General features: G+C 43.6%; 2 protein-coding genes across 7 annotated transcripts in view; one reads left to right on the top strand and one right to left on the bottom strand.

Moving 5' to 3' along the window:
- Positions 1 to 9,385, top strand: part of RBL2 (RB transcriptional corepressor like 2) — a 54,791-nt gene extending 45,406 nt beyond the window's left edge. For all 3 annotated transcript variants that reach the window (XM_059153573.1, XM_059153574.1, XM_059153575.1), the window contains one exon: positions 7,909 to 9,385. In XM_059153573.1, the coding sequence (XP_059009556.1) occupies positions 7,909 to 8,079 (171 nt within the window). In that variant the 3' untranslated portion in view covers positions 8,080 to 9,385. The remainder of the gene's footprint in view (positions 1 to 7,908) is intronic.
- Positions 9,386 to 9,429: 44 nt separating this feature from the next.
- Positions 9,430 to 20,524, bottom strand: AKTIP (AKT interacting protein). Of its 4 annotated transcripts, none has more exons than XM_059153578.1 (10): positions 20,380 to 20,524; positions 16,369 to 16,480; positions 14,630 to 14,835; positions 12,632 to 12,696; positions 12,447 to 12,547; positions 11,895 to 11,983; positions 11,720 to 11,818; positions 11,520 to 11,627; positions 10,408 to 10,468; positions 9,430 to 10,248 (listed from the first exon to the last, which is right to left on the bottom strand). In XM_059153578.1, exons 2-10 carry the CDS (start codon positions 16,408 to 16,410, stop codon positions 10,138 to 10,140), a joined length of 882 nt encoding a protein of 293 aa, XP_059009561.1. In that variant the 5' UTR covers positions 16,411 to 16,480; positions 20,380 to 20,524; the 3' UTR covers positions 9,430 to 10,137. The 4 variants fall into 4 exon arrangements, with proteins under 4 accessions (XP_059009561.1, XP_059009559.1, XP_059009562.1 ...); XM_059153576.1 differs by lacking the exon at positions 20,380 to 20,524 and adding an exon at positions 18,927 to 19,050; XM_059153579.1 differs by lacking the exon at positions 20,380 to 20,524 and adding an exon at positions 18,927 to 19,050 and having other exon boundaries at positions 9,430 to 10,245.
- Positions 20,525 to 25,270: the final 4,746 nt, after the last annotated feature.

The following is a 25,270-nucleotide window of genomic DNA, read 5'->3' as shown; positions in this document are numbered from 1 at the left end:
CAGCTTTCAAGGACATTTTTGGGACGAGTGGGGAAAATATAATGGGGACTTCAAGGTTAAATTTTATCGTTAAATTTCTGTTTAATTCCTTTGGTATTTATGATAGTACTGGATTATGTAGGAGATTATGTTTAAAGTATTCAGAGGTATAATGTCCCAGTGTGAATAACGGACTTTCAAATGGTTCAACTAAAAAGAAAATTACATAGAGAACATATGTGGTAAAATGCTACTGACTGATAACTGGGTGTTCTTTTCTTTAAGAACAAACTTTTAGGGATGCCTGGGTGGCTCAGTGGGTTAGGCCGCTGCCTTGGGCTCGGGTCCTGGGATCGAGCCCCGCATCGGGCTCTCTGCTCAGCAGGGAGCCTGCTTCCTCCTCTCTCTCTGCCTGCCTCTCTGCCTGCTTGTGATCTCCATCTGTCAAATAAATAAATGAAATCTTTAAAAAAAAAAAAAAACTTTTAAAATAAAAAGTTGGGGGAAAACAAAGCAGCAAAACTCTCAGAAAATGGAAAATCTTTTCCATTTTTCTGTTACGGTAGTAATGAAGGTGCTACATACCTTTGAGTAAACTTATCCCCTGCAGAAACCTCAGTTAACCTGAATAATGAAGACATACTGATGTTTCTGAATAGGAAAACCAAATATGTAAAGACATAGTTTTCTCCAGACACTGCATAGGTTTGATCTGATTCCAGTGATATTGCCAGTGGGATCGTGAAAGCTGGAAACATAAATCATCAATAGCCCCAAAAGCAACTGGAACAGATGACATAGCTCAGAGATACTGCAGGTGCAGGTCCAGACCACTACGGTGAAGGCAGTTAAATGAAATTTTTTATTTCCCAGTGCATATAAAAGTTATGTTTATACTATACTGTTGTCTGTTACTGTGCATTACATCTAAAAAAACCTGTTCATACCTTAATTAAAAAAATATGCTAACCATTTCTTTGAGCTTTCAGTGACTCTTAATCACCAAAGATCACCTTTACAGATATTATGAAAAACTTCGAAATCTTGAGAGAATTACTAAAATTTCATACAAAGACACAAAGCAAACCCCCCTGGAAAATGTCAGTGATGCACTTGTTTGATGCAGGAGCCACCACAAAAAAAAAAAAAAAAAAAAAAAAAAAAATCACATTATGTATGCCTGTGTTAGATATTCACCCTATAACCAAATAAATTCCATCTGGATTAAATAAAAGTTAAGTGGAAAAAATGAATACTCAGTAATAAAAGCCAGAATACTCAATTTGAAAAAGGACAAAAAGGGAGGAAAAAGGAAAAAACACATGGGAAAATAGTACACAAATAGCAATTAATGTAAGTGGTCTAAATATACTTATTGAAAGCCAGAAATTGGAAGTGGTCTAAATATACTTATTGAAAGCCAGAAATTGGAAGTCTGGACACAAAGGCAAGACCCAGCTATTTACCACTTATAAGTAACCCACTTTAAATATCAAGACACAGACAGTTTAAACCAAAAGGACGATAACTCAGTAAGTGTCCACACGGTGGAGTATTACTTCAATAAAAAGTACAGACACATTCTGCAACATGGGTGGACCTTGAAAACAAGCTAAGTTAAAGTAGCCACAAAAGGATAAATATTGGGGTGCCTGGGTGGCTCAGTGGGTTAAAGCCTCTGCCTTCGGCTCAGGTCATGATCTCAGGGTCCTGGGATCGAGCCCCGCATTGGGCTCTCTGCTCAGCGGGGAGCCTGCTTCTCTCTCTCTCTCTCTCTGCCTGCCTCTCTGCCTGCTTGTGATCTCTGTCAAATAAATAAATAAAATCTTTAAAAAAAAAAAAAAGGATAAATATTATATGATGCTATTTATATGAAATGTCCAGAATAGGCCAATTTATAGAAGCACAAAATGGAATAGTGATAGCCTAGGTCTGGAAGGAATGGAAGGTTTCTGTTACTGGGCACATGTGGTAATGAATTGCACAATTTAATGTAGCAGTGATTGCACAACTCTTAAGAATATACCAAAAACCATGGTTTTGTGAGCTTCAAATGGTTGAATTGTATGGTATGTAAACTATATCCCAATAAGGTAGTTTTTTAAAAAAAGCAAAAGGATGGAAAACGTTATACTCTGCTAACAGTAATTACTGTAGCTACTCCAGCTTTCATGTCATTAATAAGAATATTACCACTGATAAAGAAGGTCATTTCCCAGTCATAGGGCATAAAATCCTTTATAATCAAGACATTTCAACATAATTGATAGAACAAGTAAGCAGAAAAAATCAATAAAAATATTCAAGATGTGAACAATCAAATTGGCTAACTAACATTTATAGAACACTCCAACAGCATCAGTTGGAACATTTACCAACACAGACCACACTGAGGACCATAAAACAAGTCTCGGTAAATTTTAAAGGATTCAGGGATGCCTGGGTGGCTCAGTTGGTTAAGCAGCTGCCTTCGGCTCAGGTCATGATCCCAGCGTCCTGGGATCGAGTCCCACATCGGGCTCCTTGCTCCGCAGGGAGCCTGCTTCTCCCTCTGACTCTGCCTTCCACTGTGTCTGCCTGTGCTTGCTCTCGCTCTCTGACAAATAAATAAATCTTAAAAAAAAAAAAAATTTTTTAAAGGATTCAAATAATGTATTTTCTGTTCTTACCACAACAGAATCAAATCAGATATCAGTAACAGATACCTGGAAAACCCCCAAATTTATGCAAACTAAATTGCATACTTCTATTAATTCAAAAAAGAAAGGAAATTAGAAAGTATTTTGAACTAAATGAAAACTTGACATACCAAAATTTGCTGGATGCAGCAAAAGCAATGTTAAGAGAGGGAAATTTATAGCACTAAAATACTTAACATGAGAGCAGAAGAAAGGTCCCAAATTAGTGACCTAAGATTTCACCCTAAACAACTAGAAAAAAGCAGGAATCTGTAAAACAGCTTAAGATACAGAAAATTTTTAAAGCCATGAAAAACCAGGGTTTTTTTTAGAAGGTTTTAAAAAATTGATACATCTCTGCACAGACTAATCAGGATTAATAAATGAATCAACAAGATCAGAAATTAGAGTTAACAGTACAGGTCCTACAGATATTAAGAATATATAATGAAGGTTAAACAACTTTTTGCCAATACAAGTAATAATGCAGATGAAATGGATCAATTCCTTGAAAGACATACACTTCTAAAACATACTGAACAAGCAGTCTCAGTGACCCTGTATCAAGCGAACTGAATTTATAATTTAAAAACATCCTCTCAAAGAAAACTGTAGGCCCAGAATTTGGTAAATTCTACCAAATACTTAAGGAAGACACAGTTGACCCTTGAACAGCACGGGGGTTAGGACACCATACCCCATGCAGTCGAACATCTGTGTATAACTTCGGACTTCCCCAAAACTTAACTATTAATTGCCTACTGTTGACTAGAAACCTTACTGAAAACAAAAACCGCTAACTAACACATATTTTGTATATATAGTACATACTATAAAGTAAATGAAAATACTGAAATCATCAAAAAAAATCAAGTATAAGTAGACCCATTCAAGTCAAACCCATGTTGTTCAACAGTCAGCTGTAACGCCAGTTCCATCCAAACTCTTCTAAAAAGTGAAGGTGATAAATCATCTCACTAGTTGAAGAAAAAGACATTTGACAGAATGCAACGTTCATGATAAACCTCTCAGGAGACTTGCTCAATCTGATCAAGACTGCATACCAAAAACATCTGCAGCTACCATCACACTAAGAGAGAAGGCATCCAGTCTTCCACTGTGAAGATCAGGAACAAAGCAAGGATATCTGCTCTCACCACTCCTATTGAACAGAACTGTAGGCCCTCGCATATGTAATAAGGCAAGATAAAGAAGGCATACAGACCGAAAAGGAAGAAATAAAATTATCTCCATTCACAATGATTTTCTATACAGAAAGATGAAAATCTAAAAAATGCTAGTGGAATAAGATTAGCAATTAGCAAAATTATATGACTAATATATAAAAATTAACTTTATTTCTATATACTAGCAACAAGTAATGAGAAGTAAAAATTTTCTAAAGCACCATAACACTAAATACTTGGGAGGGGGGAGGTGCCTGACTGGCTCTGTCAGTAAGCACCCAGCTCTTGATCTCAGCTCAGATCTTGATCTCAGGGTTTTGAGTTCAAGCCCCAAACTGGACAAACAAAAAACACGACCACAACTTAGGGATAAGTTTTGACAAAAGGTGTACAAGACTCTTACATCCTGAGATTTGTAGAACAGTGGTGAAGGAACAACTGAAAGTGGAGAAATTCCATGTTCATGAATTGGATGACATTTTCACGATGTCCGTTTTCTTCCACTTGGTCTATAAATTCAATCCAATTCCTGACAAAATCCTAGCAGAATTATTTGTGCAAGTTAAACTGGTTCCAAAATTTATATGAAAATCCAAAGGAACTAGATTAAACAATTCTGAAAAAGGTGGAAGACCCACACTGATTTCAAGACTTAACTATGAAGCTGTGGTAATCAAGACACTGTGTTATTGGTGAAAGGACATACAGATTGATAGACTAGAATAAAATCCAGAAATAGACTACCTATCCATGGTCAACGGATCGTAGGCCAAGGTACAAAAGTAATTTAGTTGTTCACCAGATGGTGCTGAACAACTTGATAACCATATACAAATAGTAAACTTGTACCCATACTCTGCACCACATAAAAAATGAATCAAAATGGACCGTGGACCTAAGTGTAAAACTTACAAAACTTCTAGGAGAAACCATAGGGGAACAAAATGTTTGTGAACATGGTTTACACAAAGACTTCTTAGGTAGCAGAATAAAAAGCACAATCCATAAAAGACTGATAAATCAGACTTCCATCAAAATTAAGAATTCCTGCTCTTTAAAAAACAAGCTGCAAACTGGGAGAAAAGTTCACAAACCTCTTACCTGATGAAGGATTTAATTCTGTAACATATAAACGATTATCAAAATGCAAAAGGAAAACCAACCAACCAGATTTAAAACTACGCAAAAGATTCAAACATGCTTCATCCATTACATGCCTGTTAGGATGGCTAAAACCAGAAAACGTTAGTAACAAATTCTGGCGATGATAACGGAGCACTGGGAACTTTAATGTATTCCTGGTGAGAATTCAAAATAATCCAGCATAACTCTAATACCTGGAAAACAGTTTGGCATTTTCTTACAAACATGCCCTTACAATATAACCAATAATTTCACTTCTAGATGTTCACCCAAGGTTCATACAAAACACATACATGGACATTTAAAACTATTCCTAATTGCCAAAAAGTGGGAAACCATCCACATGTCCTCCAGGTGGCCAGTGGATAAGCAGACCTGTGGTATGCCTGAGTGATGGCCAACTACTTTGCCGTAAAAGGGAACTAACTACTGATACACCCGGCAACACGGATGAGCCTCAGATGCGTTGGTGCTTAAGTGAAACCCCCTGGATTCGGTAGGCCACTTACTATAGGGTTTCATTTCTGAGAGAGTCTGGAAAAGGCAAACCTATAGGGACAAGGAACACATTATCAGTGCTTGCTGGCAGGGGGCCCCCGAGCTGTGTCCCTTAACTAGCAATGTGGGAATTTGGGGGGAACGAAGAAACTTATTTATTGTGGTACTTACAGGGCTGTGTTTGTCAAAATATGTACCACTATATATTTTTAAGAGTGAGTTTTACTGTAAGTAAACCTTTAAAAAATGACATTTTGGGCAAAAAAAGTCAGACTAACCATCTAAATTAGTGGCTTTCAATCTTACCTATCACCACCTGGAAAGGTTTCAGAAAAATTTTTGCAGAGAATTGGGAGTTTCTCCAATAAATAACAAAATGAGACTGCTGAAGAAACATCTGTCATCATGACTGAGTAGATGATAGCTGAGCTCAGAAGTACCTCGGGTCTAGAACCAATTACACCACCATAAGAAGAGAATTCTAAAATACCACACAAGGTAATTAACGTGATTGGGGGCCATTAGTAACATTTATCAGGGCAGTTCGGCATACTGGTATAGTCTTGTCAAGTATTAGAACATTGCTTGTCTTAAACAAGTGGGAGGAAATCATATATTAACAGGATTAAACGAGGACAGCACACAGCAGCTAAAGAGATGTGCGTCTGTACTGATACGGAAAGATCGAAGATGCAGTGTTGACTGAGCAACTGTTCCAAACAACACACAAAATACGCCATTTCAGTTTAAGTTGGCTCCACATCCAGCAAGGAGCCAGACGTGGCACTTGAACTCATGACCCCAAGATGAAGACCTGAACTGAGATCGAGAGTCGGATGCTTAACCGACTGAGCTATCCAGGTGCCCCTGCCATTTCAAATTTTTTTTAAACCCCACTTAATAGACTGTATTACATTTCTAGTGAGTGCATTTGTAGATAGAAAGCAGAGGCTCTACAGTAGCCTGATCAGTCCAGTGAATGAAAAATAACAGTAGGTGTCCCAGGAATTTGGTGAGGATAAGAAGTCTCAGCATATTCTGTATGAGCTTTTGGGGGGAGTAAGAATTTGTATTTTAAATATGTACCTGTGCAAATTGTGTAAGATACTATGAATTGTATATAAATTGTATTTAACACATTACATATATTATATATGGCATAAATGTGCTGTGTATATTGTTATATACTATATATTTCACAAGATATGTATACATTATATGCACCTAACAATTTAAGGAATAGTCAAGTGAATACGAGACTAGAGTTTAGGAATGCAAGAGGGTAGAAGAGAAAGTCAAAGGAAAGCTTCCTGAGAGTGGTTGAGGTTTGGGAGGGTGCATATGCTAGTAATAAAGAATACTGATTTTATTTAAAACCTCAGAAAAATTATTTTAAAATAAAGAATAAAATATGAATAAAATAGGCCTAGGATTAGCCTTAAGATAGTCTGGTGAATGGGAAATGAATGAGGGTATAGATCAAGCATGACGGACCAAAACTGGCCCAGTGGGGTGATCGCTAGGGGAGAGTTCATTACCCCCCTCTCTCTGCTTTCCTGTTTGAGAGTTCATGTAATAAGTGCAGGTGAATGTGGGGAGTATATTTTCCCTAAGGAAACATAGACAGAGTGAAGCAGCGTGTGAAAAAAAAAATGTGGCCAACAAACTGCCAGAAAATAACGTGGCCACTGATTTGGGGGGCTTTGGAGAAACTTAGTGCTGAAGGCTTTATATATACGTCCAATCTTGCTGGCATCCTGGCAGTTTTTCCTCAATCAGGGTTCCTCACATTAACCACAGAAGACAAATTTGTCAAATTTTTCTCAACTCTCCGACGGATGAGAAAATAACTAGTACCTTCTAGATCATACTAATAAATTACTTATAATGGATACTTTAGGGAATTAAGGTTTACTTGTCCTGTGAAATTCCAGTTTGGAACCACTGCTAAAAAATGAGTAACACTAGATTGAAAGGGGCATAATACTGTGTAAAAGCACACTATTTTTTAAAAAAGAAAAATGGAGACATACAGAATTGACTATGGCACAGCAAGGTGATGCTCCATAACTATTGTAAAACAACAAAATCACAAATTCGTGAATTCTTACTTTTGGAAAAGTTTACATCAGAATCACCCCTGGAGCTTGTTAAAAAAGAGAAACACTCTGCCCTCCAACCCAGAGAGTCATCAGTGTCGGCCAGCTGAGAAGTAAAATCGGAAAGGTATAATTCAGTAGTTAGTTTCTTTATAAAGATGTTCAAAGTCTTTAACCCACTGAGCCACCCGTCTTTAACCCACTGAGCCACCCAGGCTCCCCAAGATGTTCGAACTCTTGAAACTCATTTGAGGTTCTCTGACATATCACTGAACTTGACGTATGAGCATTTTAAAGTTTTGTATGTTTTTCCCCCCACTCTAGAGACTGAGAGAAATTAACAGTATGATACGAACAGGAGAAACTCCAACCAAAAAGAGAGGGATTCTTTTGGAAGATGGAAGTGAATCACCTGCAAAAAGAATTTGCCCAGAAAATCATTCTGCCTTATTACGTCGTCTCCAAGATGTAGCTAATGACCGAGGTTCTCACTGAGGTTAGTCGGTTGTACTGAAACGGTCTTTTCACAAACTGTTGGGCAGCACCGGTAATGCATGCTAGATTATGGGGCTCGTTTCCTAATCTTCCAGTATCCTTAGGATATCTCTACTCATCCCAACTGCCTTTTTCCTATCACTCAGTGCTTGCCATCAAGGCTGCTTAGAATCCAGACAGGATTTTTTTTTTTTTTTTTTTTAACTCTTCAGCAATGCTTTTGCAAGTATTACAGGGAACAGAGCGTGCTCAAATATAGGTGTAAGAGGTCTCTGTTGACGTGCTCTGGCAGAGGGACTGGCTGTCAGTTCATTCCTACCTGTTTTGTGGTCAGCTTCTGGCCCTCATGAAAAGCAAAAACAAAAACTTAAGAGGTGTTTGTCCCAAAACGTTTGGTAGGAGTTAGGAGGATTTTGGTTCCTGAAACAGAACAAGGGAGAGAGCCCAGATTTGGAGCTCCTAGATTATCCCAAATCTCCCGTTCCCCTTATGTAATTCTTCCCTCTCCCCGTTAGGTGTGGTACAGTGTGGTAAGTGCTGGATTGTTTGGTGTGCAATGTGTGAGTGAACTTGTATAAGAAGTGGCACTTTAGGGCTGTAAAAAGCATGATTTTGTAACCCAGATTTTGCTGTATATTTGCGATGGCACTTTCTACAATGTGAACTTCATGGAGTACAAAACTTCCAGGCTAAACATGCAATATCATCTTTGATGCTTTTGTACTTTTTTTAAACTGTTCAAGCCCCAGTAGCCACCTTTGGGCATGTGTTTTAAATTCTCCAGTTTTTTGTTGTTAATAGGGATCAGCTAGCTAAGTAAAGATTTTAAATCAAGTTGAATTAAGGCAATATGGAAAATTATGACCTCTTATTTAGGAGGTAGTTATCTGAAAGACATGTGTCTATTAAGGTGACAAATTTAAGATACCTTTGGGTGTGTTCCTGGCAGTTTAAAAAATAGATTGGAGAATTTAGGTTTTTATTAGTACCTAGTACCATTTACAAAAATTAGAAATGTTACTTAACAGCTATTGAATTATCTATATATACCTTTATTAATCACTATTGTTCCAGCAGTTTTAAAGTTGAACGAATAATCTTATTAGGGAGAAAATTCAATTGTAAATTGAATCAGTATAAACCAAGTTACTGGGTAACTTCATATTGCTCTGAAAGAAATATGGAACTTACACTGTTCAGTTAGAATAGTGGTGCAAAAATATTTATAAAACCTTTAAGATACTTACTGCTACTGTAATTTTATATGAAAATAAGTGTATTTTTCAATAAAGCATTTATAAGTTAATCTTTGTTTAGTTATATTGAGAAAGGGCTATTTAGTTTCCTGCATAAATGACAAAGAACAATCATTTATTGGTTTATTTTTGTTTCTACAAAACACATTAGTCATTCATCATTTAAATATCTGACTTCATTAGAAACCGTTTTAACACTTTCTCCCTCCTGCCATAAAAATACAGTAAGTAATTTCCTTTTAAAAAAAAAGAAAAAAAACCCTCAGCTATGAACAAGTGTTCTGGTTTCCTCTCACTCACCTAATGTGTACCTCAGTGATTGACAGGAGTCTGTAAAGTAGTAAGACAGCAGACGGAGGACTGAGGTTCGGATGATCTTCCATTTCCAAGTGCTCATCAGCTACGGAACCTGTTCTCTCTACCTCCTTCTCGTCCTGACATTATATACAACTGAAACCACGCATGTCAGAGTCATGAGAGTGCCGAACTCTGCTACTCTATTAGTTTAAATGAACGTAACTTACCTTTAGCGTTATATTCAGAAAAATACTTAAGCCTCGAGGTCCCCAATAATTTGGAGTACTCAACTAGATAACCACCCTAAAGACACTTCTGACAGAAGTAATGCATTACTTAGAGAGAGGTTTCCAAAACTTGCTGTTAGAACCCACGCACACACGGACACACTGATACCAGTCCTCGTTCGCACAGTTTACTCTTCCGGCAGTCCTTTGCCATCGGTCAGCTCTAACTAGGCCCGAGTCCGGCAGGAAAGTGCACGGTGCACCAGATTCACCAGCGCTTAAGTTGCTACTGTTTTCTCTTCTTTACTGAAAGGTTGTACTGAACCAGGCTTTACCCATGACAGGCCAGCAACATGAACACTTTTATTGTGCTGTTCTTCAGGCTTCTTCTAGGCATAATCAAAAACAGACATTAAACATAAGACTGATGGAGTCGGTCCTGTACAAACTCATTTCCCAAAAAGTTACTTGTACATAATGAGTAATCTCTAACGAAGACATTTCAGAAAGGAAACCGTTAACGATTTCAAAAATGGTTATGTACTCACCTTCTGAGTCAGCATCTTTTCTCTGGCTTCATCATGTACAGAAGGATTCCATGGAGAAAAGCTTAAGGAAGAGAGAAATATTTAAAAACTGCTTTGGCTTACTAAATTTGTAGAATATCCATTTATTCCCTTAACAAAACTTAACAAGGAGCAATAACCAGTTGTCAACATGTAAGTTTTAGATGTGACTCTAGATGCTTCTCATAGGGTAACTTTCCCTTAGGAAGCACTTACACGTGTCACGTCAGCTCATTTCAGCTTCACAACCATCCCTGAAGTATTATTATTTACAGATGACAAAAGCGTGGCAGTCAAAGTAAGTCACTGCTCTGAGTCACCCAAGTCAGTAAGCGCAAAGTCCAGCCAGTCTGTCCGCAGAGGCCAGGCCTCTCACCCACTGGACCACCAGCCTTCCAGCAGTACGTGTTGCCAGAGAGCTAAATCACCAATTCCTCAGGTCTCAGTAATCCTTCAGACGCTTCCGAGATTAAATATCATAGTGATAAAGGAACGCGCTATTCACCCTATTCGGTTTCCCCTCTTTTCCCCAAATCTGAGCATTAGTGAGTGATGTGGCAGTTTAAGAGAGGTTCCAGCTAAAACTGTCAGCTGAAAAGAAAAGTTTGGACATTTGAACGTGCACATGACAAGGATCCTTAGGAAATCAAAGTCACTAAATAGCTTGCTATTGGTACAATATGCCAGTCAATGTAAAGCTTTCTTTCTTTTTTTCTTTCTTTTCTTTTTTAAAGATTTTATTTATTTATTTGACAGAGAGAGACAGCAAGAGAGGGAATGCACGCAGGGGGTGTGGGAGAGGGAGAAGCAGGCTTCCCGCCAGCAGGGAAGCGGGATCGAAACGGGACTTGATCCCAAGGCCCTGGGACCTGAGCCGAAGGCAGACGCTTAACAACTGAGCCACCCAGGTGCCCCGACGTAAAGCTTTCTGTTTCAGGGATACCTAAGAGGTATCAGAAAGCGAGCTGCCAACAAATTATAAAGGTTGTAGGCTAACAGATGATACACTCTTTTAAATCCCCATTCTAAGACCAGCTGAAACATGGAACTACAGGATGGCAAAGTGCAGCTTATCTAGATCGTGGGCCACTTACCTAATTGCGTAGGGGTCTTCTATCTTAGGTTGGTCAAACAAACGAGCCGTGCACATCTTAACACTGTCCACCACTTTGCTTTTAAAAAGCTGAACATCTTTTTCATACCTGTATTAAAAGTTTAATTCAAAAAGTTACCAACGTAATCTACTTAGCTGCACTGTCAAATGTATCTAAAAGGACAAAGCAAAGGAACATACAGCACTGCAGCCTCTGGGTTTAGGGGGCTTGATGTATCAATCTTGTAGAAAACTCTCCTTGCGTACATTAAAACTTGCCAAATGTGATTATGGTTCCGCCTAAAGAGAAACACGTAGGATCACTAAAGTATTGTCCTGCTGACGTAGGTCACCAAAGTAAATCTCATTTACTAACCTCCATTTTGCAAATGCTCTCTTGACATCCAGTTCCCCTGAGGTGGGGTCGACTAGCGGGTGAAAGACCGGAATATCAAACACCAAGCGCTGTATTTAAAGAGAGAGACGTGTCCTTTAGTGGAAGCTGGGAGCTTACTGGACCCATACAGAGAGGTGTAAGGGGAGCTTCAAGACAATGCACTCATGGTATTTTAAGTCAAAGAGCTGCCTCAAGAGGGATACTTAACAACTTCCACCATTTTCCTGTAAAACTCAGTTTTGCAACCGGAGGGCAGGCACCCTTTGCTCTGCTGTAGCACAACACTGCCGTGTGCACAGCCAGCCTCCCTCACATACCCTGAGCAGAGAAACCAGGGACACTAAGGGCAGAGGTTGGCGTGGCAAAAGACGCAACAAAGCACAAAAATGCCCTCCAAAAACGACTGCATAGACAAAACATTTTGGGAAACTGAAATCGTAAAATGAGCTCAGGAAAAGAACCAAGGAATCTTTCAAGCTCTAAGTCCTCCTCGGACCCAGCAAAGGAAGGCAGACTGGACACCTTACTTACAGGGCAGTCACCATCCGGGTAGTTATCAGGGATGTAAACTGTAAACTTAAACACACCGTCTTGATACAGTCCATGCCGTATGAATATTACTCCAAACCACACTGTGGGGAAAAATAAACAGTTAAGACCCAAGTTTGTGTCAGAGGAACCAAATATGCTATAAATTTAGAACAAATCCTTCTTACTTAATGCAGAGCGGTAAGACGGCTGCACATAGACACCCGGCAGCTTCTGCTTCACGACCAAGGTACTAAAACAGAAGAATAGTAAAATTGTATGGCTAGAAATGACACATACAGATCAAACCACCCTGCATTCACTTTTCGAGACAAGCACTAGTCCCCTGACGGGCAGCCAGCAGCTACCACACAAGCCAAGTCCTCACCATCTCACCCGGCTCAGGTTCGTACCCGTGTCCCAGCTTTCCAGATCAAGCTCACAGAAAAAACAGGAGCCAGAGCCGGCCCCAGATGAAGAAAGTCAAGCCAAGCAGGGGTACACAAAGAATCAAGTTTTCTTCCCAGAAATCAACTTTCCCAAAACATCACCTTGGAAACCAACCAGTAGGTAATTCTGAACAATGCAAACTGATTTAAATTCTGGACGTTAAATTTTAGGAAAAAGATGTACAATTTTTGCTTTTGTGACTATGGACAATAGATTTCACCCACACAAGTTCAAAAGCCTCCTGAAGCACGATTTTAGGTAATAAGCATAAAAATTCTCCACAACTGCCCTCACTTAGGTGTCATCTCAGCTGTGAACACCAGTCCATGTGGCAGAGGGCCGCGTTCAGACTCGCAGCGTTCTTGGCGAAGGCAGGCATGTGCGTGAGGCGCTCCCCACTCTGCTCTCCCCCTCAAGCGACACCCCAACCCAGGTGCCTGTACTCTGTGGGCCCCACAGCAAGGGGGAGGACAAGGGCCCTGACAGAGGTGGTACGGGCTCTCTGGGACCTTGTCACCGTGCACCTAAAGGCACAAGGCTGAGATCAGACCTGGAACAGTGCTGACTTCGGGCCTTAAAATACCTTTAACCTGCCAAGTCTGGATTTTATTGAGACACAACGTGTTGAACCTTAGTTGTCTGTCTGTATTACCTATTTACCATCACATTTATTTGCGATCCTTTCCCTAAAGCTCGGCACGTCAGCACGTGCAGCTGGCAGATGTAGCTACTACAGGGAGGCCGTTTGGTGTTCTAATACAGACAGCAGATCTGGGCCACAATAGACGCCTGTCCGGCCCACGGCCCAGCCTCAAACACAAGGCCTCCATTATAAAGCCAAAGGGACCACTGTCACCAAACCACACTCCGCCAGCAGCGCTGGGGCTTCAGACCCTCTAACCGGCACGACACGAGTATAGTCAGGGAACGCTTGAGGATGCTGTACCATGACACAACTGAAGAATTCCTCCTCCACACTTCGGCCCCAGGAACACAAGCCCGCCGGCCCCCCGAGATCGGCATGACCAGCACTCTGGGTGGCGTGCCTCGCCTCCCGCTATGGATGCTGCGACTTCAGTCCAACCTTCAGCTTCTGGGACTAGTGTGATTCTCACCTGCAGAGCCTGAACCTTTGGGACTTCCCTGTCACTGCCTACTGCTGCTTCTGCAGGAGTCCAGTCCCCTGTGAAATGACAGGCCCTCAAATACACGAAGGCAGCTCTGATAAGTACTTCCTACATGGTCTCTTCACCGAGTTGGCAGTTCCAGTTCCTTCCATTGCTGGCTCCTAAGGTCTGGCTTCCTGACCTCTGCCTACTGGGAGCCTCTCCTCAGTCTGTCAGGATGCCTCTTACGAGGTGGTCACCACAGTGGAGCCCAAGCTCCAGCTGGGTCTGACCCAAGAACAGATTCCTGCGTCCCACTGTCCCGTTCTCCACAACCGGCTCCTCAGGAGGGGACTTCCTCACCTCCTGCCAAGGCACACCAAAATTAAGTTACTCAGTTCCTGACCTACTTTAAGTGCTCAGTCTCAGGGTCTTCCCCTTGCTTTCCAAAACAGACGTGAAAATGCAAACCCATGTTTGCCTTTCAATCTTATTTATCAGATATCGGAGGGGGATGCACCTGAGCTTTAAGACTGAATGACGCAGGCGTTTACGGAGTGCACCGGAATAACCTTCCCTTTTCACCTTCAAAGGTCAGTCAGAATCTAACCAGACAGCTTCAGCACTTACAATTCTGCAAGAAGAGAGTATTCCAAGTAGAAGGGTCCATAAGAAGCATGTGTGCCGTTTGTTGACTGTGCGGCTGGGGCGGGGGATGTAGGCTTAGTTATGGGCAAAGCGTTTTTGGGAATACAAGGCAGCTGTTTCTTTGGAGCAGCACGTGGAGGGCTGGTTATCACGTCCCCTGTTAATGCCTTCTCCTCACCGTCAGATCGCTGTTCGAGATGAAGTGGTGAGAACATCTGTTAGCATGAGTCTTAAATCACAAGAGTACCTGTGATACACTCTTATCCTTGACCTGAAAGCTGGAATGACTCTTTCACAAGGAAGTTCTAGCATCACAATCAAGACGACTTGGAAGTACTCTGAGTAGGCAGCCGGTTAGAAAGAGAGCAAAGCTGAAGGAAGACTAAAGCAACAGGAAAAAAAAAATTTAAAGCTACATCTGAGAAAAACAACGCCAGTATTTACAGGATGTATACGAAACAGACAAAGAAATGGTTTCTTCTGCTGACCCCAAAAAGAGGGCAAAGGGTTACTTAGCAACTAGACAACCATAAGAGAAGAGTCCCTTGGCTCTTAGGTGCTGTAGAAGGTCAGGTGCGAAGCAGCTCAAAGCAAACAGTAGAGGTGACTGAAACTGTAGTCACACCACCTGGTGTGAGCACCTTGAGAGCTTAGAAACAGCAGAAGGAGCTATGCTCTCCCTTGCGCTGCTCTGATTCTGATCTTGTCCCTGATGGAGATGATCTCCATCTGGACTCTGCCCAGCACAGTCAGTCAGTCTAAGTCAAAGACAAAGGTCTACATGAGTCAGAAATGAAACCACCATCTCATGGGCACTTCCTTGGCTCAAGTAGAGCCAAAGGCTGCATTAAAAATGGGTATCGCGTACATAGGAAAAAAGAGGATTCCTGGCGGTGGTCTCTTAGAGGTGGAGTTACAGGTTATATTCATTCTGTCTGCATTTTTAAAGTTTTCTTAAAATGTATTGGTTTTGCGATTTAAAAAGAAGACCTTTTGTTTGGAGAAAATAACCCATACCCTCAAGTCTGAGCTGACTACATTGGACTGGTCTTTCTCAAAGCTTCTTGGACTGTGGAATCTTGCAAATTAGTAGAAAGACTATTATAATAATGTGTCACAAATTTCATCCTGTGTAAATATACCTGAAAAAATAATCTCAGAATTGTGATTACCAGGATGATTTTCAATTTGAGATGCCATCCAACTCTCAGAAGCTAACTTTAATCAGCAAAATAAATTATTTCTCAAAAGTAAAACCTAGGGGTGCCTGGCTGGCTCTGTTGGAAAAGCATATGACTCTTGATCTCAGGGTTGTTAATTCAGGCCCCATACTGGGCACAGAAATTACAAAATAAATAAATAAATAAAATTAAACAAAACAAAATAAGCAAAGCCAGGTAATTTCATTAAGATTATAGGCAACTTTAGTATGAATTATTCTTGACCTCTACTTTGACTCAAATGGGTTTCCTCATTAAATTTATTATTTTTTATTATTTTTTTTTTTAAGATTTTATTTATTTATTTGACAGAGAGAAATCACAAGTAGATGGAGGGGCAGGCAGAGAGAGAGAGGGGGAAGCAGGCTCCCTGCTGAGCAGAGAGCCCGATGCGGGACTCGATCCCAGGACCCGGAGATCATGACCTGAGCCGAAGGCAGCGGCTTAACCCACTGAGCCACCCAGGCGCCCCTCCTCATTAAATTTATTAACTATACCTACTTTGCGGACAGAGCTTGCAGACATACTCCAGAAAGGGTTCATAACGTGGACTCCGAACAAAGAAATTCAGTGGTCTGTGTCATCAAACTTCTGTCCTCAGAAGTCACTTTACCTAAAAATGAGATGGGAAAACACAGAAACATACCAACAGCAACAGTTAAGATTTTCAAAACAGTTAAATACTAAATTTGACACTCTTAAATAAAAATTCAACATAACGTTCTAGAATATATAGTTATAAAAATTAGGGGAAAAAAGTCTTCAGAAAATTTCCTTCAGCAAACCCCTCCTTCTTCTGAATCCAGTTTCTTTCCCACCTTTAAATGCCTATGAGAATCTTTGTAATGAGTCCTCAGCCAGGATTCAGAATATTCAGTGACACAGTTCAGCTTCGGTGCCAGAACCAGAGGATACGGATGGACTACAACAGTTGCTACTAGCATACATAGGCATTCGATTATAGGGACAGGCAGGGGCAGGGAACACTGAACCCACATACACAAAAGGTCTATCACTGTTCAGAGTTACGGTAATTAAAGAGCCAAGGGGTTTATTTATGTCTTACAGTTGTTTTAAGTACAAAATTATTATTCCCCGCAAAACCAGTAGCCAGAGACATAACAGAGAGAAGGTAGAGCAGGTAAGAGAGAGAGGATAACTGGGTCCTGGCAGGATCATCCCCGAGAAATGGTCTTTTTCTGTGCTTAATGTGTGGAAACTACAGGATGAGATGCTGATGGAATGGCCAAGCAGTACATACAAATGCGAGAGAGGAGTGCAGAGACATTTCACAAATAAATCTCCCAGCAAAGCTTCAAGTACTGGACAAGAAAGTATGCCTCAAAGGTCACAGAGTCAGTGGGTCATTTGCAAAAAATACAGAGAAAGAGGCAGAGGAAAAGCAGCAAGTCAAGCTGTAAGAAAAACTTCCCCGCTCTGATGATTTTCTCCAAGCTCGGTTATGTGGAAAGCACAGCTCCTTCTCTGAATTCCTACTTGCACCAAATGAAAAGGCTGAAGGTTAAAAGGGCCAAAACTTAGCAACATTCTGCTAAACTCGTAAGAAGCATATCATGATAAAAACCTGTACCAAATGTCCCCGACAGCAAAAATTTTTATGACAAGTCTGTGATATCCGCAGGTGGATACCAAGTGTCCATACCTCAGCGGTGCCAATTACTGCTGTTTTCCTTGCCGCGACATAATGCCACCCAGTAATTAAATCAAAGGAATGAGGCTCCTGGTTCTTCCACTAACCTGTTGACTTACACCCACTATAGAGCAACTTTTTGCAGAGAGCTCTCCACAAACCTGCCTTTAAAGGTGACTAGGGCACAGAGGAGAATGACTGGGACCTCAAAACTGTGTGCTGGCATCTTCCCATTTGGCCCAAATGAAATTGATGGTTTTTCAGATCCAGAGTAATGTACGGCACCTTGCTGTCATCTAGGATGCATCTGACTTAACAGAGGATCCCTCCCCTTGGGATGCAGTGCTCACCACCATGTAAATTTCCTGAAGTGATTCATTCACCTGTATGGTCCCTTCCAAATCTAACACCTAAAGATTCCATGACTCTGCCTTTAAGAATCCAAACCTGCCCCCCCCCAGCTCCTGTTACCTTTAAGCAAAAGGTAGTTTCTATGCTTGCCTGTGTTTCCAGTAGCACCATAATCACCTGAAGATTAACTACTCGGTTTATTAGAAGTCCAGTCTACCCAGACAGGGTTCAGCATTTTCCAATAGATGGAAGGAAGCCCTAGGGAACAATTGGAGAATTTCTCCTGGTTTGGTCATACAAACCAAATAGGACGGTCTTCCTTTACGTCATACAGCTGAGAAATCAGTGTCTTGGACCTGCACGAATGATCTGAACATGGCTTGAGCCCAAACTCAGAAGGGTGCTGCTTTCCTACGTGCCACAATCCCTAAATAGGCACTAACTTAATACATCACCCGAAAAGCCTTAAATTCCGCGTTAAGAGGAGGCAAGAGTACGGCACCGAGAAAGGACCAAAAACCTTGGCCCTGGCCGGGATCGCTGCGGACAGCCCGGACCGGCACCCTCGCCCAGGGCGGAAATCCATCTCCACACACACACGGAATCCGGACAAACCTGTCTCGGGGTGATGCAAGGCGCGGGCCGTGTCCCAGCTTCGCAGCTAGTTCGAGGCCGGCCCGGGTCCGCAAGCCCCTCCGGTGGGGAGCTGAGGGCCTCCAGGGCTCGAGGACGCCCCCCACACACACACAACGAGGGCGCAGGACGGAGGCGGGGAGGGCGGGCCGCGGGACTCGGCGAGCCAGTCGGGCCCGCCTCCCTTCCTCAGGCAGCCAGGCCCAGCACCCGGACAGCCCCAGCGCCGGCCGGCGGACCGCGGCGCAGCAGGTGCCTGCAAACCCGGACAGGTGCCCGGCCCCGCCCCCGTGTCCCAGCGCGGCCGCCGTCGCTACGGAGTCGAGAGCTCCGGGTAGGGCGGACAAATGCCGGGCCGAGGACGCTAGCCGCTCAGGTTTAAGGATTCCAAGGGCCTCCCGTCCCTCCCAGCAGTGCACCTCACCTCGGCGTCTTCAACGCAGTGCTCCCGGCAGCTGAGCGCCGTCGCGGCCCCACAGCATCTCTGGCCGCAGCGCCAGCCCGGCCCCTGCCTGCTCCCCGCCCCGCCCTGCTCTCGGTGTTGGGCCCCGCCCTCTGCCCCACGCCCCTGGGCCAGGACGCTTCCGCCCAGCCTCCCGGCGCCAAGTGGCTGCCATACCAGTCCGTCAAGCACGTTCTTCCGGGGGCGTTGGGGCGACTGCACTCCACTCTGCCAATCAAATCAGCTCTGCTCGGGTGGGGCAGCACTTGACCCTCCCCTTACGTAACAGCGCCCAGAGTGAACTGTCAGTCACGGAAATCTCAGCCCCGGGGGAGGGACGGGGAGGAAACAAACAAGCACCTGAGCGTAATTGGCGATGACATCCGTCAGTCATCATAGAGGCCCGCCCACAGGTTTGTGCGTGGCCGCTGCAGCCATTTAGAGAGGCAGTGACTGCGGATTTTCTGAGTCCCCGCGGTGGCAGGGCGAGGGCGGGGCTAGCTTCCCCGAGAGAGTGACCTGAGGGAGGGCTCGGCGGGCGGTGGGAGCTCCCTACTCTGGGGGCGGGGGGCGCTACGAGCCCTGAGACCTCTCATCTCCCCGGAGTGGTGGGAGGGGGACACCAGGGTGGCTGACAGGTCGAGGGAACCTACTGGAAGGTTTTATGTAACGTTGAGAAACGCAGTGTTACCGGTCACAGAATGGAGGAGCGCGCGGCGGGAGCTCAGCCCTGTCCGCGCTTGGCGGTAGTGCTGCCGGAGGAGCTTGTTAAGAATGTACGCGTCAGGGGCGCCTGGGTGGCTCAGTGGGTAAAGCCGCTGCCTTAGGCTCAGGTCATGATCTCGGGGTCCTGGGATCGAGTCCCGCATCGGGCTCTCTGCTCGGCAGGGAGCCTGCTTCCTCCTCTCTCTCTCTGCCTGCCTCTCTGCCTACTTGTGATCTCTCTCTCTGTCAAATAAATAAATAAATAATCTTTAAAAAAAAAAAAAAAAAAAAAAAGAATGTACGCGTCAGACTGAAGCTGCAGAACCCGAACCCAGGGGGGCGCTGAGCGACGGGAGTTACATCTGCCACAAGTTCCTCGGGTGGCTCTGGTGCGCGCTGAAGTCCGGGGACCTCTTCCATGGCAACAGAGCTCCTGGTCCCTGACTCCTAAGTCTTTTGACCCCACAAACCCTCACTCTGATCCAGAACACTTGCACCCCGTCTCACCGTTTACTGCTCAGCAGTTTGCCACGGAAGCCACTCCCGGCTGCAAACAAGATCTAGACTCAACCGGCCTTCCCAGGCACAGCCCGCGTCGGCCTCCTTCCCACGGTCCCCTCTCATTTCCCACGACCGTCGCCAGCCCCATTCCGTGACGGCTGCCCTTTTCTTAGGATGGTGCCTTTTCTCGGGGCGCCCTTCCCATCCGCACCTGACTCCCGTGTCTTACAGTGCTCAGAAGAGAAGTCTTCTCTGACCAGGTTGATCCGTTTGGGGTTGCTTTTGAGATCCTGGTAAAAATGACCTCGAATGGCAGGAAGCCAGACTCTCCTCTTGTTAATCCCCAGGGCTGGTTCTGAAACCCGACTTCCTCCCCTAGCTGAAAAACACTCCTGAGCCGCTTCCTTTTGTCCAGGCTGAATACACTTGGGAGTGTTGTCCTGCCCTTAGTATTAGAGTCAGTCAATATGAAGAGGGAGGCAAGCAGGAAATGCTTTCCTCTGGCCACAGATGGTCTCCCTGGCACCTACATGGCCCAATCCCTCCCGACCTTGTTTGCAGGCTCATTATCCTCTCCCAGACTAATGTTACCCTCCACACTCTGCCTGGCCAGCTCATTCCTTCCCCCAGGACTCATGTATGTTACTGCAGCCCAGACCTCTCCACTGAGCTTCCATCGTTCACATCCAATTGCCCACAACCGCCCTAGATGCCTCAGGCAACCATCAGTTAGAATCCTTGGGGTGGCCCCTGCCAGATAAACCCAGCTCACACTGGCTTCCATAGCAAGGGGGATTTATCTCACAAGGTAGGGCAGGCTCTGGGGGCCGGTGCCCTGGGCTTCAGACAGAGGAATACCCAAATGTGGCAATGCCTAGCAACGTGAAAGGATCCTTTTCTTCCAACCTTTTCCAAAGAGCAAGAATACCTTACCCGGAAGGGGTCCAGAAGAATGCCCGCGTTCCAGTGACCAGAGAGGAGTCCCTGGGTCTCCATCCATAACCAAACCAGTCAAGAGCAAGTGGAAGGAGACTGCCATGATGGGCCAGAGCTAGTCAAGGTTTACTTGCTCTTTAGGGAAGGTGGGGACATAATCACATTTGCATTTTGAGAAGGCCACCAGAGGAGGACACCATTTGGGAAGCCATTGCAGTTGCTGAGCAAGGGACAGCTGCACAAAGATAATAGTAGAGAAGGAGAAGGGGATGCATTGGAGAGAGATTTAAGAGGTGGAGTGGAGGGCGCCTGGGTGGCTCAGTGGGTTAAGCCGCTGCTTTTAGCTCAGGTCATGATCTCAGGGTCCTGGGATTGAGACCCGCATCAGGCTCTCTGCTCAGCAAGGGGCCTGCTTCCCTTCCTCTCTCTGCCTACTTGTGATCTCTGTCAAATAAAATCTTTAAAAAAAAAAAAAATCTTAAAAAAAAAGAGGTGGAGTGGACAAGCCTGGGCCAGAGATAAGACACGGGGGATAGGGATACGAAGACAGAGGGTATCATGGAGGACACCTAGATTTTTGGCCTGAGCTACCGGGTAGATGGTGAGAACATTCACCACGATGAGTGACCGTAAGCCATGCTGTTTATGGGAGGGTGGGAAATGCGATGGGTAATGTCAGGGGTGTTTCTATGAGTACTGTTACTTGTGTACCTGATAGCCACATCCCTCTTCTTCATTGTTGACAGGTCCACAATGCTTATTGAGGAGTCCAACCCTTCAGTGGTTTCCCATAGCTCTTAGGACAAGACTAGTGGCACGGCTGGGACAGCACCTGTCCAGCCCCATCTGCCCTAGACTGTAGTCACTTGCATTCTTTTAATTTCTAAGGTGTGATATTCTCCCACCACACCCCACTGCAAAGGTGGGGCCTTTGAACTGGTTGTCTCCTTTGCCTGGAACCTTCTTTTGTTCTCCCCTACACAGATCTCAGCTGAAACACCACTTCCTCAGATTTTCCATTTTGGGGAGAGGACCTACTAGTGTCTGTCTCTCTCACTACACAGGAAGCTCCACGAGGTCGGGACCGTGTGCTTCTCCCTTCATGATCTCCCCGACAGCCAATCCAATGGCTGGATGTAGTAGGTATGCAGGAATATTTGACAAGTGAAGGGCAGAAGCAACTAAAGTAAATTTAAAACCTGCGTGCCCCCAGCTTTGCATCAAGAAGAGTAGGTCATTATGAAAACAAGGATGATGGGACTCCAAGAGAAATGAAGCAGCCTCAAGGCACCATTTTCTTTTCTTTTCTTTCTTTCTTAAGATTGTATTTATTTATTTGACAGATGGAGATCACAGAGAAGCAGGCAGAGAGAAAGGAGGAAGCAGGCTCCCGGCTGAGCAGAGAGCCCGATGCGGTGCTTGATCCCAGGACCCCAAGATCATGACCTGAGCTGAAGGCGGAGGCTTTAACCTACTGAGCCACCCAGGCGCCCCAAGGCACCATTTTCTTAAGAGTGAAATAGATACTCTTCAACATGGTGTTGGGAACACTGGGCGGCAACAAGCAAAAGAATGAAACAGGACCACTTTCTCACACCATATAGAAAAATAAACTCAAAATGGATTAAAGATCTAAATGCAAGACCCGAAACTATAAAAGTTCTAGAGAGAGAGCAGGCAGTTATTTTTCTGACATCAGCTGTAGCAACATTTTTCCAGATACCTCTCCCAAGGCAAAGGAAACAAAAGCAAAAATAAGCTATTGGGATAACATTAAAATGAAAAGCTTCCACACGGCCAAGAAAAGTCAATAAAACTGAAAGGCAACATGTGGAATGGGAGAAGATATCTGCAAATGACATAGCCAATGATGAACCTCTAAAACTCAACACCCAAAAGCAGATAATCCAATTTAAAAATGGGCAGACAACATGAACAGACATTTCTTCAAAGAAGATATCCAGACGGCCAACAGACACTTGAAAAGATACCCACCATCACTTGTCATCAGGGAAATGCCAATCAGCCACAAGGAGCTACCACCACACATTGGTCAGAATGGCTAACATCAAGAACACAAGAAGCCACAAGTGTTGGCAAGGATGTGGGGAAAACAGAACATGCTCGCGCTGTCGATGGGAATGTGAACTGTTAAAGCCACCATGGAAAACAGTATAGAGATTTCCTCAAAAAATTAAAAATAGACCTACTCTAAGATCCCAGTAAACACACTACTGGGTATTTCCCCCCAAAGAGAAAAACACTGATTCAAAAAGATACAAGCACCCCTATCTTTATAGCAGCATTATTTACAATAGCCAAGATATGGAAGCAGCCCAAGTGTCCATCAGCAGATGAATGAAGAATGTGTGTGTGTGTGGCGGGGGTGTGTGTGTTTGCTTGTTTATTTATTTATTGGAATACTACTCAGCCATCAAAAAGAATGAAATCTTGCCATTTGCAACAAGAATGAAGCTAGAGAGTGTAACGCTAAGTGGAAGAGAGAAAGACAAATACCGTATGATCTCATTCATATAGGAGGAATTTCAGAAATAAGCTAAAGTGAAAATAAAGAGACAAACAGACTCTTAACTGGAGGGAGGAAACTGATGGTTACCAGAGTGGAGAAGGGTACGTGGCAGGGGGCGGGGTCTGGGTGTAATAGGGGATGGGGAATAAAGAGTGCACTTATCATAATAAAAAAAAATAAAGTGAAAATCTTAGTAGCTACATCTATTAGCACTTTAGAATAATACTTAATGTGTTTTCTTATTTGTGTTATAAAGCTTTGGTCTAGTTCCTTTTTATTTACATGTAAACCAAGGAAACATAAAAACAAAACAGAAAATTAAAATATATAAGGTACTGAGGGGCGCCTGGGCGGCTCAGTCATTAAGTGTCTGCTTTAGGCTCAGGTCATTGTCCTGGAATCGAGCCCTGTGTCAGCAGGAAGCCTGCTTCTCCCTCTCTCACTCCCATGCCTGTGTTCCCTCTCTGGTTGTGTCTCTATGAAACAAAATATTAAAAAAAAAAAAATTAAAGTATATAAAGTGCTGAGAAAAACCCCACTTGAGTCTAAACCTTACCTGTAGAACATTTTCAATTACTTCATTATTCTAAATTTTTAGAACATATCTGGTATTGGTATCAAAAAATAAATTCTTCTTGATGTCAGACCTTTTTATTTTTAGATTTTATTTATTTGAGAAAGAGAGAGAATGAGAGAGAGCAATCAGCGGGAGAAGCAGACTCCCTGCTGAGCAGGGAGCCCGATGCAGGACTCAATCCTGGGACCTGAGCTGAGCTGAAGGCAGCTGCTTAACCAACTGAGTCACGCCGATGCCCTTGATGTCAGACTTTTTAAAAAAGATTGTATTCGTTTGAGAAAGAGTGCACGCACAAGCAGGGGGAGGGAGAGAGAGGGAGAAGCTGGCTCCCTGCAGGGAGCCTGACATGGGGCTTGATCCCAGGACCCTGGGATCGTGACCTGAGCCAAAGGCAGAAGCTTAACCAACTGAGCCACCCAGGTGCCCCACTGCTGTTGAACTTACTGCGTATGTGGGCTCTACGGGCACTCAGGTCTCCTGCTCATGTTCTAATCAGCAAAATATTCACTGAATCCCTTCTTCCTTTGGTCCCTCAGAAGTTACTTGCACAAAGCTTTTAGGTCACTGATTTACAACTAAAGGAGGGCCTTAACAGAAGGAAGACCTAAAATGATGTTTAGTTGAAATATACACATGCACGCACGACCCAAGATCATTAGTTCAACCCACTTGCCCTTGACTCCTCAGAAAGGTGGGTTCCTATTACATGTGGTAGATGCGTCATTGCAATTGTTATTTAGGACACTGGAGACGTGGGGTGCCTGGGTGGCTCAGTGGGTTAAAGCCTCTGCCTTAGGCTCAGGTCATGACCCCAGGGTCCTGGGATTGAGCACATCGGGCTCTCTGCTCAGCGGCGAGTCAGCTTCCTCCTCTCTCTCTCTCTGCCTCTCTGCCTACTTGTGATCTCTGCCTGTCAAATAAATTTAAAAAAATCTTAAGATACAGGAGATGATTCCATAGCTATAAACTTTCATAGGTCAGAAAAAAATCATTAACACAGCAAAACTATGATTTTATGGATCGTAACATTTAGTACGAGGCTGTAGTCTTTTTTTTTTTTTTAAGTGAGTGGGTTCA

This window comes from Mustela lutreola, chromosome 16 (assembly GCF_030435805.1).
Source record: "Mustela lutreola isolate mMusLut2 chromosome 16, mMusLut2.pri, whole genome shotgun sequence".
Taxonomy (NCBI): domain Eukaryota; kingdom Metazoa; phylum Chordata; class Mammalia; order Carnivora; family Mustelidae; genus Mustela; species Mustela lutreola.
The sequence above is the reverse complement of the archived record's forward strand: the minus strand, read 5'-3'. Positions and strand labels throughout refer to the sequence as shown.